The sequence below is a fragment of the Pristis pectinata genome, chromosome 5, assembly GCF_009764475.1.
Source record: "Pristis pectinata isolate sPriPec2 chromosome 5, sPriPec2.1.pri, whole genome shotgun sequence".
In the NCBI taxonomy this organism is placed as follows: Eukaryota; Metazoa; Chordata; class Chondrichthyes; order Rhinopristiformes; family Pristidae; genus Pristis; species Pristis pectinata.
In genome coordinates, this window is record NC_067409.1 from 10,624,866 (window position 1) to 10,639,094 (window position 14,229).

Below are 14,229 nucleotides of genomic sequence, written 5' to 3' on the forward strand. Positions count from 1 at the left end.
GGTGGGGTTTCCTTTGGAAGGATCTAGCCAAGGAAAACTCCTGTGGAATCTACTATGGTCCCCAAGCAACAAAGGTACCCCAGTTCCTGTTGCAGAGCGATGGAGCACCAAGACACGTGTCCGGACGGAAAGGGGAAGTGGAGCGCTTCAACAGTGGTTTCACTGCTCCAGATGAGATTGGGAGCACTGACACTTCCTGAGTGTCCCACTGTCAGTGCATTGACTTCAAGCCTCTTTAGGCAACTGCTCCCCAGTCACTACACAATCCATCCGAACACTGTGTGACATGAAACAGCTGTCTTGTTCTCTCCTGTTTCTTCACTGTTCTGGAGGGAATAACAAACTTAAAAAAAGATGTGTTTTCACGCCAGGTAACACTGGGGTACAGAGTAAATAGAAGCAGAGCATTTACTTTGCCCAGTGCTAGCCCACGAGTTTCTAATCCATTTTCCCATTGAATCCAATCCAGGTGGTGGTCAACGCACTGGTCGGGGCCATTCCATCCATCATGAATGTTTTCTTCGTCTGTCTCATCTTCTGGCTCATTTTTAGCATCATGGGAGTCAACCTGTTTGCAGGGAAGTTCTCTAAGTGCAAGAATTTTACCAGCGGAGAAGTATTCCCCATCCAAAAGATCAACAACAAGAGCGAGTGTGAAGCCATGAACAGTTCAGAGGTCCGCTGGTACAACGAGAAGGTCAACTTCGACAACGTTGGTTTGGGCTACCTCGCCTTGCTGCAGGTGGTAAGTGCTGATGGCTTAAGGAAGCTCTGATGGCATTAAGATATGTCCCCCTTCACTTCCCACTTGTCAAGGCTTCATGTAAAATGCTGGTGTAGTATATAGCAACCTGAGTTCTGGACCTTCGATCCAGAGACACAAGTTCAAATCTGATAGGGAATTGAACAAGGAATTGGCAAATTGGTTCATTATTGTCACATGTAGTGAGGTACAGTGAGAAACATTGTTTTGCATGCCGTCCATACAGGTCATTTCATCACATCAGTATATTGAGGTAGGACAAGGGGAAAACAATAACAGAATGCAGAATATAGTGTAATTCTTGATAACCATGTTCATTGTCTACGACACCACCTATAAGATAAGATCTTTATTAGTCACATGTACATTGAAACACACAGTGAAATGCATCTTTTGTGTAAAATGTTCTGGGGGGCAGCCCTCAAGTGTCGCCACGCTTCCGGCGCCAACATAACATGCCCGCAACTTCCTAACCCGTATGTCTTTGGAATGTGGGAGGAAACCGGAGCACCCGGAGAAAACCCACGCAGACACAGGGAGAACGTACAAACTCCTTACAGACAGCGGCCAGAATTGAACCCAGGTAGTTGGCGCCATCTGCTAACTTACTAACTATGCCTTGTACATTTGTCATCCAAATCATGAGAAATATGAATTGTTAGTTAAATTAATCTTAATCGAGAAAAAGAGACTACCACAGTGACCACATAGTTACTGGATTGCTATGTCAATGTGGTTTACTCTTAATTTCCCTCTGAAATCGCTTACCAGGCCATTCAGGGGATAGGCAATGAGAGGTGAGCAGTAAATGATGGCTTCCTTCTCCCATAAATAAACAACAGCACAAATGGAGGCTGCTTTGAAAGAGTGCATCCTACTCTCCTGGCTCCCTGTCCTGGTTCTTTTTCATGTGCTTGGATGTGTGGGTTCCTTCCCAGTGCTCCAGTTTCCTCCCACATCCTAAAGACGTGCAAATTGGTCGTTAATAAGATTAATGCAGGGTAGCTTAAATAGGTGTTTGATGGTCACCACAGACTCAGTGGGCTGAAGGGACTGCTTCCATGCTGTATCTCTTAATGAGACTATGACTCTGTATTTATCCAATTACCATTTTGGGAATGCATCATCAATCTAGTCCCAGTCAGCTTGCAGGTTCATTCCAGATCATTGCATCCCTACACGATAGATGAATTGTGCAGGCCAGAAGCTCAGTGATTTGACTGCACTGAGTTGGTTAGTCTCATATTGATAGCAGCTGTGACCTACAGCAAATAATGGAAAATTCAAATAGACTGCATTGAGCACCAACAGTAGTTTTAGCAGATACAACAGCAATGTTTAAGAGGCATTTAGATACACACATGAACAGGCAGGGAATAGATCATGTGCAGTTTAAACATTGGGACTTTTGTCATCTTTTCCCTCCAGTCCTGTAATTTGCTTCACGTTGATCAGGATGTGAAAGAGCTTGGATCACGAGAGTTTCCTCTAATGGAATATCAAAGCAATCTCCTCAGGACAAGAGGGATGATTATCATAGGCTTTCGATGAATAGTTATGGAGTCATAGAGCACAGAAACAGGCCCTTCAGCCCGACAGGTCCATGCCAACCAAGATGCCCATCTAATCTAGTCCAATTTGCCAGCATTTGGCCCAAATCCCTCTAAACCTTTCTCATCCAAGGTCAAGAGGCAGTTCCTTACTAAGGCCTTACTAACTGCCTTACTAAGCTTACTAAGGCAGTTTCCTTACGAAAGTCAAGAGGCAGTACACTCTAAAGGGCAAGACCCTTAACACTGTTGAAGAGCAGAGAGACCTTAGGGTGCAAGTCCATGCTTCATTGAAAGTGGCTACACAGGTAGACAGGGTGGTTAAGAAGGCTTATGGAATGCTTGCATTTATTAATCAGGGTATTGAGTACAGGAGTCAAGAAGTTATGCTGCATCTCTATAGAACTCTGCTTAGGCTGCATTTAGAGTATTGTGTGCAGTTCTGGTCACCTCACTATAGGAAGGTTTTTGAGGCTTTAGAGATGGGCATAGATAGGGTGAACAAGCAATATCTTTTCCCCATTATTGAGCAATCCAATACCAGAGGGCATGCATTTAAGGTGAGAGGGGTTAGGTTCAGAATAGACATGAGGGGTACATTTTTTACTGAGAGAGTGGTGGATGCCTGGAATGCATTGCCTGATAGGGTAGTGGAGGCAAATTCATTGGGGGCTTTTAAGAGGGGCTTGGATGGGCACATGAATGAGAGGAAAATAGAGGGATATGGGCATTCTGTAGGTAGGAGGGATTAGCTATGTTGGCACAACATTGTGGGCAGAAGGGCCTGTTCTGTGCTGTACTGTTCTATGTTCTATCCATGTACCTGTCCAAATGTCTTTTAAATGTTGTTATTGTACCTGTCTCAACCGCTTCCTCTGGTAGCTTGTTCCATATACGCAGCACCTTCAAGAAGAGGTTACCCCTCAGGTCCCTTTTAAATCTTTCCCCTCTCACCTTAAACCTATGCCCTCTCGGTTTTAAATCCCCTTTCCTGGGAAAAAGACTGTGTGTATTCACCCTGTCTACGCCCCTCATGATTTTATACACCTCTATAAGGTCACCACTCAGTCTCCTACGCTCTAAGGAACAAAGTCCTAGCCTGACCAACCTCTCGCTGGAACTCAAGCCTCGAGTCCTGGCAACATTCCTGTAAAAGTCATGGTCAGCCCCGTCGTGGTTATCTATTGAGAGGTGCATTATTACAGGCCTGAAGAGTCAGGAGAACAAATGGGTTCCTCACTCCCAAGTCTAGTGTGAATGCACACACTCAAGTTAAGAACAAAATTGCTGGACAGTGCTGCCTTCCATTGCTAAATAGTGTAGGCTGGCATTTAAGAAGCATCACCTTGGAGAATGCCCTCGAGACTGCCCGCACCCATGAGGAGGAGCAAACATTGAGTTTACCTGCACCACAGACCAGTCCAAACCCCGGAATGAAACCCCCCCAGAAATCCCTGGTCTATCTCAAACCGGCAAAGGGCTGGTCAACTGGATCTCCTTCTCTTGCCCCTTCTGATCCAGAGGCCTGGGCTAACTGAAGTTCGGATCCCACCACGGCAGACATGGAATCTGAATTTATTTAAAATACATAGTTTATATTATTGCATTTCATAATTTTAAAAGTATTAGTGAGCACTAGTGAGTGTGAAAACCCCTTTAAGTCCAGGACACCTGACACCCTTAACCTGGGCCGGGCCGATATGTAACTCCAGCCCCACAATGATACGGTTGACTCATAAATGAAGAAGGACAATCAAATCCTTGCGAAAGGAGGATGGAAGAGTTAGGAAAATCAGTTTTCGAACTTCAACAATGCGCCAACAAGTGGTTGTACACTTTGGGCTTAAAGAGTAAAGTACAGAGTATTTTTTAAATGGTGAAGCTACAGAGGTTAGAACAAAGAGCTGTGGAGTACTCTGTGCACACAGACCATTAGAATGCCATGGACAGGCATAAAGCATCATACGAAAAATAAGTAAATACTGATCTCTATTAGTAGAGCACAACAAAATGGGATATGTTGCTGTAGCCATGGTTAGACAACGCTGAGAGTACCATGGGCAGTTCTGAGCACCACTACTTCAGCAGAACATAATGAATTTGGAGAGAGTGCAGCAGAGCTTTACTTGAATGATACCTGGACTCCAAGGGCTTTTATTATTCAGGCACAGCACGGTATGGGGCAGGCACAGTAGCGTAACGGTTAGCGTAATGATTTACAGCGCCAGCGACCCGGGTTCAATTCCGGCCACTGTCTGTAAGGAGTCTGTACGTTCTCCCCGTGTCTGCGTGGGTTTCCTCCGGGTGCTCCAGTTTCCTCCCACATTCCAAAGACGTACGGGTTAGGAAGTTGTGGGCGTGCTACGTTGGCGCTGGAAGCGTGGCGACACTTGCGGGCTGCCCCCAGAACACTCCACACAAAAGATGCATTTCACTGTGTGTTTCGATGTACATGTAACTAATAAAGAAATCTTATCTTATAAATCTTATCTAATCTATTCATTCATAGAATGTGGGCATCATTGGAAATGCCAGCATTTATTGTCCATCCCCAATTGCCCCATGTCACATCTGTCGGTTTTCTTTCGTGTTACGCCAACCAAGAGCAGGTTGGCAAAGGTGGAGCTTCAACAGAACGTCATTTATTGAAGGCAGTAACTCTCAACTAAGCCGTGCTGTCTGGGTACAGCAAGAGTCATGCACATATTCATACACTATATCCTTGAACTGAGGGGAGCAATTAAAACTCAATGACATTGGTAGTGCTGGGGTCACATCTAGGCCAGACCCAGTAAGGATGGCAGATTTCCTTCACTGACAGACATTAATGGAGTTTAGATTAGACAACCGGTATCTTTTTCCCAGGATTGAAATGTCTAATACCAGAGAGAAGAAGGGGAAAATACAAAGGAAATGTGCAGGGCAAGACTTTTACACAGACAATGGTGGGTGCCTGGAATGTGCTGCCAGGGGTGGTGGTGGAGGCAGATACGGCAGAGGCATTTAAGAGGCTCTTAGGCACATGGATATGCAGAGATTGGAGGGGTATGGTCATTGTGCAGGGAAGAGGGATTAGATGAGATTAATTAGGAGTCATTGGTTTAATTAGTTGCAGAACATCGTGGGCCAAAGGGCCTGTCCTGTCCTGCGCTATGTTCTAATGAACCAGATGGATTTTTGGAACAATCCTACCATATTAATTCCAGGTTTATTTAATTCCTTGAATTTAAATTCCCCAAGTGCTAATATGGAACCTAAACTCATGTCTCCACATTAATAGTGCGGAACTCCGGTTGCTGGCCCTGTGGCTAAATCACTCTGCTACTGTACCCCAAGTTGTGATAAGATGAAGTAAGATAAGATTTCTTTATTAGTCACATGTACATCGAAACACACAGTGAAATGCATCTTTTGCGGAGAGTGTTCTGGGGGCAGCCCGCAAGTGTCACCACGCTTCCAGCACCAACATAGCACGCCCACAACTTCTTAACCCGTATGTCTTTGGAATGTGGGAGGAAACCAGAGCACCCGGAGGAAACCCACGCAGACACGGGGAGAACATACAAACTCCTTTCAGACAGTGGCGGGAATTGAACCTGGGTTACTGGCGCTGTAATAGCATTACACTAGCCCTTACAGTACCGTGCCTGCCCACAAGAAGGGGTTATGCACGTTAAGGTTGAATTCCCAAGAAGCTGGCACGTTATGGGATGCTTCGATCAAAGTTTTCAAGATATTGAGAAACAGACAGGAAGGGTTAGGAGAGAGAACTTCTGCTGCTCAGACTGTCTGGCACCCAAAGATGGTGCCTAATGTTCCAAGCCAGGGCTCTGAGGAATGAAAATTGAAAACTCTGCTTCGCATAGAGAGCAGTGGAACATTGGAATTTTTAATGCTGGGTCACTTATTAATTTTCAATCTGTGATTAGCCAGTAATATGAAGGGATGTGAGAGGAAGAGGGGTAGATGAATTAGATCACATACAAGCTGTGACCTCACTGAACGAAATGTCAGGCTTGTTCTGCAACAATGCTCAAAAAGTGCTGGAGGAACTCAGCGGGTCAGGCAGCACCCATGGACGGAAATAAACAGTCGACGTTTCAGGCCGAGACCCTTCAAAAGGACTGGAAAGGAAGAGGGCAGAAGCCAGGATAAGAAGGCAGGTGACAGGTGAGTTCAGGTGATAAGTGAGTCCAGGTGAGAGGGGGAAGGTAGTGGGTGGGGGTGGGGGAGATGTAATAAGCTGAGAAGTGATAGGTAGAAGAAGCAAAGGAGAGGGCAGTGGACCAAGGATGGAGAAGGGGAGGAGAGGAGATGGGCAAGTCATCTAGGCAGGGGGAAGGGAGCCACAGGAATAAGGGAAGACACAGGAGTCAAGGGAAAAGAAAAAGAGGGGAGGGGTTACTGGAAGTTAGAGAAATCGATGTTGAGGCCGTCAGGTTGGAGACTACCAGGGCGGAATATGAGTGTTGTTCCTCCAACTTGCGCCTGGCCTCAACATGGTAGTAGAGGAGGCTGTGGATGGACATCAGTATGGGAGTGGGATGTAGAATTGAAGTGGGTGGCCACCGGGAGGTCCTGGCTGTTGTGGCGGACGGAGCGAAGGTGCTCGACGAAGCGGTCACCCAACCTGTGTCGGGTCTCACTGATGTACTCACTGTATGTTCAGACCCTGTTCCTATGCTAGTACTTTTCTTTCAGTGAAACCCCATGCAAGATGCTAGTGGCAGTATACCTGCAATCTCAAGTCAAGTCAAATCGAGTTTATTGTCACGTGCACAAGTACGGTGAGGTACAGGTACAATGAACAACTTGCTTACAGCAGCATCACAGACATGTAGGTACAGACAACACACAGAATATAAATAATGCATAAATTATACAAGACAATGAAGAGAGAGGGAAAGATAAACTGTGCAAAGATAAGACCTTAGTGCAAGAAACAAAGACATGATCAGAGGCAAGTCCATGGCAGTGCAAGAGGAGTTCCGTAGCGTTCCATTGCTGAGGTGGGGTTAGGGTTGTGCAGGTCGGTTCAAGAACCTGATGGTTGTAGGAAAGTAGGTGTTCCTGAACCTGGTGGTGAGGGATACCAGACTTCTGTTCCTCCCACCCGACGGTAGCAGCGAGAAGAGGGCATGACCCACATGGTGGGGATCCTTGATGACAGATGCCACCTTTTTGAGGCAGCACCTCCTGTAGATGCTGTCAATGGTGGGGAGGGCTGTGTCCGTGAGGGACCATGATGAACCTGGGCTGCACACTGCACTCGCACTTTGTGCAAAAGGAAAGGAGAGGGAGACGGGGATGCGTTGGTATTTGTCGAGACGTTCTGGTCCTTTGCTGACTGGTATTATTGGTATTGGTTTATTATTGTCACTTGTACCGAAGTACAGTGAAAAACTTGTCTTGCATACCAATCGTACAGGTCAATTCATTACACAGAGCAGTTACATTTAGTACAGAGTGCATTGATGTAGTACAGGTAAAAACAATAACAGTACAAAGTAAAGTATCACAGCTACAGAGAAAGTACAGTGCAATAAGGCGCAAGGTCACAACAAGGTAGATCGCAAGGTCAGAGTCCATCTCATCGTATAAGGGAACTGTTCAATAGTCTTATCACAGTGGGGTAGAAGCTGTCAAGTCTGGTTGTATGTGCCCTCAGGCTCCTGTATCTTCTACCTAATGGAAGAGGAGAGAAGGGAGAATGACCCGGGTGGATGGGGTCTTTGATTATGCTGGCTGCTTCGCCAAGGCAGCGAGATGTATAGACAGAGTCCATGGAGGGGAGGCTGGTTTCCGTGATGCACTGGGCTGTGTCCACAACTCTCTGCAGTTTCTTGCGGTCCTGAGCAGAGCAGTTACCGTACCAAGCCATGATACATCCAGATAGGATGCTTTCTATCGTGACCCAACTCTAGCTCAGTCCTAGACTCCGCCTGCTTCTTCTTCCATGTATATTGCCACAGTAAACTTTGCAAGGTGCTAAACGTATGAAATAACAGCAGGAGTAGGCCGTGCTCGTCACCCAACTGACCTGAGAGGTAACTGGGATGTTCTACGCAGTTCTCCACTGCTCTGTTATAGTGTGCGTTCCTTCCACATCCCCACTTGAATGTACTGGTATTGGTTTATTATTGTCACTTGTACCGAGGTACAGTGAAAAACTTGTCTTGCATACCGATTGTACAGGTCAATTCATTACACAATTCAGTTACTGAGTCAGTACAGAGTGCATTGAGGTAGTACAGGTAAAAACAATAACAGTACAGAGTAAAGTGTCACAGCTACAGAGAAAGTGCAGTGCAGTAAGGTGCAAGGTCACAACAAGGTAGATCATGAGGTCATAGTCCATCTCATCGTATAAGGAAACCATTCAATAGTCTTATCACAGTGGGGTAGAAGCTGTCCTTGAGCCTGGTGGTACGTGCCCTCAGGCTCCTGTATCTTCTACCTAGTGGAAGAGTAGAGAAGAGAGAATGTCCCGGGTGGGTGGGGTCTTTGATTATGCTGGCTGCTACACCAAGGCAGCAAGAGGTAAAGACAAGAGTCCAAGGAGGGGAGGCTGGTGTCCGTAATACGCTGGGCTGTGTCCACAACTCTCTGCAATTTCTATGTTAGCTACTGTTGTTTAAATTTTGTTGCAACACATTTTCCATTCCCTTGTTTGTTGGTTCCTACGGGGCTGACATCTGCATCACTCAGTCCAGCAGCAGTGCTTAAGAAATGTTTATAAACATAGACATACATAGAACAGTACAGCACAGTAACAGGCCCTTCGGCCCGCACTGTCTGTGCCGAACACAATGTCAAAATAAAGTAAATTTCTTCTGCCTATACATCATCCATATCCTTCCATTCAAGTTAGGAGCTGTGGGCGTACTATGTTGGCGCCAGAAGTGTGGCGACACTTGCGGGCTGCCCCCAGCACATTCTCAGTAACGCAAAAAGACACATTTCACTGTGTGTTTCGATACACATTCCCTGCGTATTTGTGTGTCTATCTAAACGCCTGTTAAATGCCACTGTCGTTATCTGCTTCCTCCTCTCCACCCGGCAGCCATTTCCAGGCACCCACCTCTCTCTGTGTAAGAAAACCTGCCCCGCACATCTCCTTTAAACTTTCCCCCTCTCACCTTAAATGCATGTGCTCCAGTACTTGGCTTTTCTACCCTCAGAAAAAGATTCTGACTGCCTACCTTATCCATGCCTCTGATAATTTTATAAACTCCTATCAGGTCTCCCCTCAACCTCCGACACTCCCGAGAAAACAACTCTAGTTTGTCCAACCTCTCCTCATAGCTTATGCCCTCGGTCCAGGCAGCATCCTGGTGAACCTCTTCTGCACCCTCTCCAAAGCCTCCACATCCTTCCTGTAATGGGGCGACCAAAACTGCACACAATACTCCAAGTGCATCCGAACCAAAGTTTTATATAAGTTAAGAGTGAGGAAAACAGAGACTTGATGCCTTTTACCCATCAACTTTGCTTTTAGGATACAGTTGCAATTGGTGCACTAACATAATGTGCTGAATGGCTTCCTTCTGAGGTGTAAGACTCTCTGTCAGATATTAACCATTTACGCAGTTGTCCTGATGAGCTATCAGTCAAACTATCCCCCAATGCCTTCCTCTCCTCAGCATTGTTTTGCCACTGGATTTGATTCCTTTCATTTTATGTGTCTCCTAGCAACCTGCCTTTTGGTTGCACACCAGCCCCCCCCCCTGCCGCGCCCCCCCACCCGCTCCAATTTAACGACACACAGAATCACAGGGTTCAATTTGCATTTGAAACGCTCAGTCACCCAGACGTAAAGGCGGTCTAAAATTAACCCCATTGAATGGAGAACAAGCAGGGGTGGTTCAGTCCAATAGGGCTGGCTCTTGTAGCCCTGACACAGCCACCTTTGTTTGGATACCGTACAGTGAGGCATGCACTCCATCCCTTGTACTGTTTTACAAATGGACATAAATGTCTTTAAATTATTTTGTAACATTTTAGTCTTGAAAATCTGATCTCCTCCAAAACTCTTTCTTGCACCAACTTGCACCAAATCCCATTCACTCATCGCCCTATGCTTGCTGACATATTGACCTCTGATTAAGCTGCTCCTCAATTTTAAAGTTCCACGGTCTCACTGCTCCCTATCTCTGTCATCTCCTCCAGACATATAACCCTACAAAGTACCTGTGCTCCTACCGTAATGGCTCCTTGCTCACCCCGTCCATTGCCTTGTCACTGGCGTCCTGGTCCACACAGATGTCGTGGGCCGAAGGGCCTGTTCCTGTGCTACCTCTTCATCTGCTTAGGCCTGCAGCTCTGCAGTTCCCTCCACAGACCTCTCTACCTCTTTAGGTTGTTACTACAACCCTGTGCCTTGGGCCAGGCTTCGCTAGCCTCCGCAGAGCCCACAGAACCAGAGTGCGAGCAAGTCATCCTCGAACCTGAGGGGCTGCTCTCAAAGAAGCTGAGCTAAGATCGGGTTAGCTGAGGTTGAGATGCCGAGTCAGCCAATCTCAGCCAGGATGTGCCGGAAATATCAGGGGATTAAAGAGAACTTCCTCCTGCCGACCTCAATCCGGGATGCTTCAAGTTAAGATTTATCCGTCACGTGCACATCGAGACACACAGTGAAATGCACCTTTTGCGTAGAGTGTTCTGGCGGCAGCCCACAAGTGTCGCCACGCTTCTGGCACCAACATAGCATGCCCACGACTTCCTAACCCGTATGTCTTTGGAATGTGGGAGGAAACCGGAGCACCCGGAGGAAACCCACACAGACACGGGGAGAATGTACAAACTCCTTACAGACAGCAGCGGGAATTGAACCTGGGTCGCTGGCGCTGTAAAATGTTACGCTAACCGCTACACTACTGTGCCTGTATTGTTGTTATAGGCATATATACCCAGGGTATAAATGCCTTGAAAATTAGCCTTCTACAGCAGCAGCATGGTACACTACAAACATAAGCTAACATAAATTAACATAAATTATACTTAACTCACATGTGAGCAAAATAAACAACTAATTAAACATAACGACAGTAGTGCAAGATTGAGAGAGAGAGAAATATAGTCCAATGTATTGTCAAGTTTTTCAGGTGGGTTCAAGAACCTGACGGCAGTGGGGAAGAAGCTGTTGTTGAACCTTGAGGTGTGGGTCTTCAGGCTCCTATACCTCCTGCCTGATGGCAGCATCGAGAGGAGGGCAGGGCCCGGGTGGTGGGGGTCCCTGGTGATGGATGTCGCCTTCCTGAGACATTGCCTCATGTAGATGTCCTCGATGAGTGTGCGTGTTTGGGTTTGTATGCTCATGCCATCCACAGTCACTCAATCTGTAGGCTTATCAGTTCTGTACTTTGGAGTGTACAAGACCAACAGCTATCCCATGAGGAACCACAATCTGCATCCATGAACATCTTCACTAGACCTTCCACATACACAGCACCTCTAACACGGCAGAAGGCCCCAAAGCACTTCATCAGAACATTATCAGACAAACATGGCTGCGTTAGAAGATACTGGGATACTTCCTCAGGCTGCAAGCTTTTAGGGAGTTTGAGAGGTAAAAGGATGGGAGAATTCCAGAGCTGAGGGTCTTGGATCTGAATGCACGGCCTCCAACAAGGGTATGATTAAATCTGGGGATAATCAAGAGGATAATTTTTGGAGAGTGCAAAGGGTTATAGAGCTGGAGGAGAATACCATTAGAGAAGGGTGAGGCTTTGGAGAGGTATGAAAACAAGAGTGAGAATTTTAAAAGCCAAAGTAGAGGAGTAGAGGAGGCGTTAGTGACTGAAGAGGAGTTAGTGTAGGTTAGGGCGCGGCAGAGAGAGAGTTAAAAATATAACGTGCAGTAGAACGTCGATATACCGGCATCTGATCGCTCAGAGATTCTGATGGCTCGATGCTCTGGCTCATTTATTAGTCTGGGATGTGAGCTGGGCATCCAGAGTTCAAGCACGTTGCGCGTCCAGGGACAGGGATCCTGAGGGCAGCCAGGACTGGAGTCCACACCCTGGGCTGGGAGTGCAGCCAGAGCCAACACTGGGGTCCAGAGCTCCAGGGGTCAGCAATATGGGTATGATTGTGACCATAGCCAGGAGTGCTTCTGTGTTTCCAGCTACATTCCCAGGGTTGGGGAATCAAGTATTAGGAGGCATAGGTTTAAGGCAAGAGGGGAGAGATTTAATAGGAACTTGAGGGGCAACATTTTTACACAGAGGGTGGTCCGTATGTGGAACGAGCTGCCAGAGGAAGTGGTTGAGGCAGGTACAGTAACAACATTTAAAAGGCAGTTGAACAGGTACATGGATAGGAAAGGTTTAGAGGGATATGGGCCAAACACATGCAAATGAGCAAATAATAGACATAGATCGAGTGGACAGTCAGAGACTTTTTCCCAGGGCAACAATGGCTAACACGAGGGGACATAATTTTAAGCTGATTGGAAGAAAGTATAAGGGGAATGTCAGGGGTAATTTTTTTTATACAGAGTGTGGTGGGTGCGTGAAACGCACTGCCTGCAGAGGTTGTGGGGCCAGATACATTAGGGACATTTAAGAGACTCTTAGACACATGAATGATAGAGAAATGGAGGGCTGTGTGAGAGGGAAGGGCTAGATAGATCTTAGAGCAGGATAAAATGTCGGTACAACATTGTGGGCCAAAGGGCCAGTACTGTGCTGCAGTGTTCTATGTTCTATGTAGATGGGACTAGCTGGGATAGGAATCTTGGTCGGCACAGGCCAGTTGGGCCAAAGGGCGTGTTTCTGTGCTGCTTGATTCTACGACTCTACAAATATAAAAGTGAAATTAAAGTGCGTTTGGGTATTAAGGTGCGTAAATTCCAATAGTCTGGAAACTCTGTTAGTCTGGCACCACCAAAGTCCTATGGGTGCCGGATTATTGGATTACTGGTATTGTGTAAATGTCAGGCCAGAGAGGATGAGTTTCAAATGGGAACTCAAGCTAAAAAAAACAGAAAACCCGGCAGGTCAGGTAGCAACTGCAGAGGGAAGCGCTCCTGAGGAAAAGTGGAGGATAATTGACCTGCTCTGGCTTGTGGTTCTGAGGTGGGACCCACATACTCTGCCACAGGTGGGGCAGGTAAGAGGGAGATGGGGCAGGCAGGTGTATCGTTTGGGATTCCCGTGAGTGGCCTCTGGGTGTTTCTGTTAGGGACACTGAGTAAAATTTAAAACTAGTTTCTTAAATCTGAACTGTGATGTTATGAGGGGAAGGTTACCTGTGGTTGGTTGGCAGGATGGGGAAGAGGAAGGAGTGCAAAGAACATAGAACAGTACAGCACAGGAACAGGCCCTTCGGCCCACAATGTCTGTGCCGAGCATGACGCCAAATTAAACTAATCCCTTCTGCCTGCACATGATCCACATCCCTCCATTCCCTGCATATTCATGTGTCTATCTAAAAGCCTCTTGATGGGAAAGGTTCAGAGGGATGTGGACCAAACGCAGGCAAATGGGACTAGCTTAGGTGGGCATCTTGGTCGGCATGGATAAGTTGGTCCAAAGGGCCTGTTTCTCTGCTGTATGACTTTATGAGGATGCGTGCTGCCTTGAACATAGAACATAAAACACTATACAGCACAGTACAAGCCCTTTGGCCCACAATGTTGTGCCAACATTTTATCCTGCTCTAAGATCTATCTAACCCTTCCCTCCCACATATACCCCTATTTTTCTATCATTCATGTGTCTATCTAAGAGTCTCTTAAATGTCCCTAATGTATCTCCCTCCACAACCTCTGCAGTCAGTGCATTCCACACACCCACCACTCTCTGTGTAGAAAACGTACTCCTGACATCCCCCTTATACCTTCCTCCAGTCACCTTAAAATGATGTCCCCTTGTGTTAGCCATTGTTGCCCTGGGAAAAAGTCTCTGATTGTCC

General features: G+C 46.7%; 1 protein-coding gene across 1 annotated transcript in view; it reads left to right on the top strand.

Annotated features, from left to right (window-relative positions):
* Nucleotides 1-14,229, top strand: part of scn5lab (sodium channel, voltage gated, type V-like, alpha b) — a 449,385-nt gene that overhangs the window by 410,207 nt on the left and 24,949 nt on the right. The window contains 1 exon segment of the mRNA XM_052017101.1: nt 470-745. Coding sequence (XP_051873061.1) covers nt 470-745 — 276 coding nt within the window.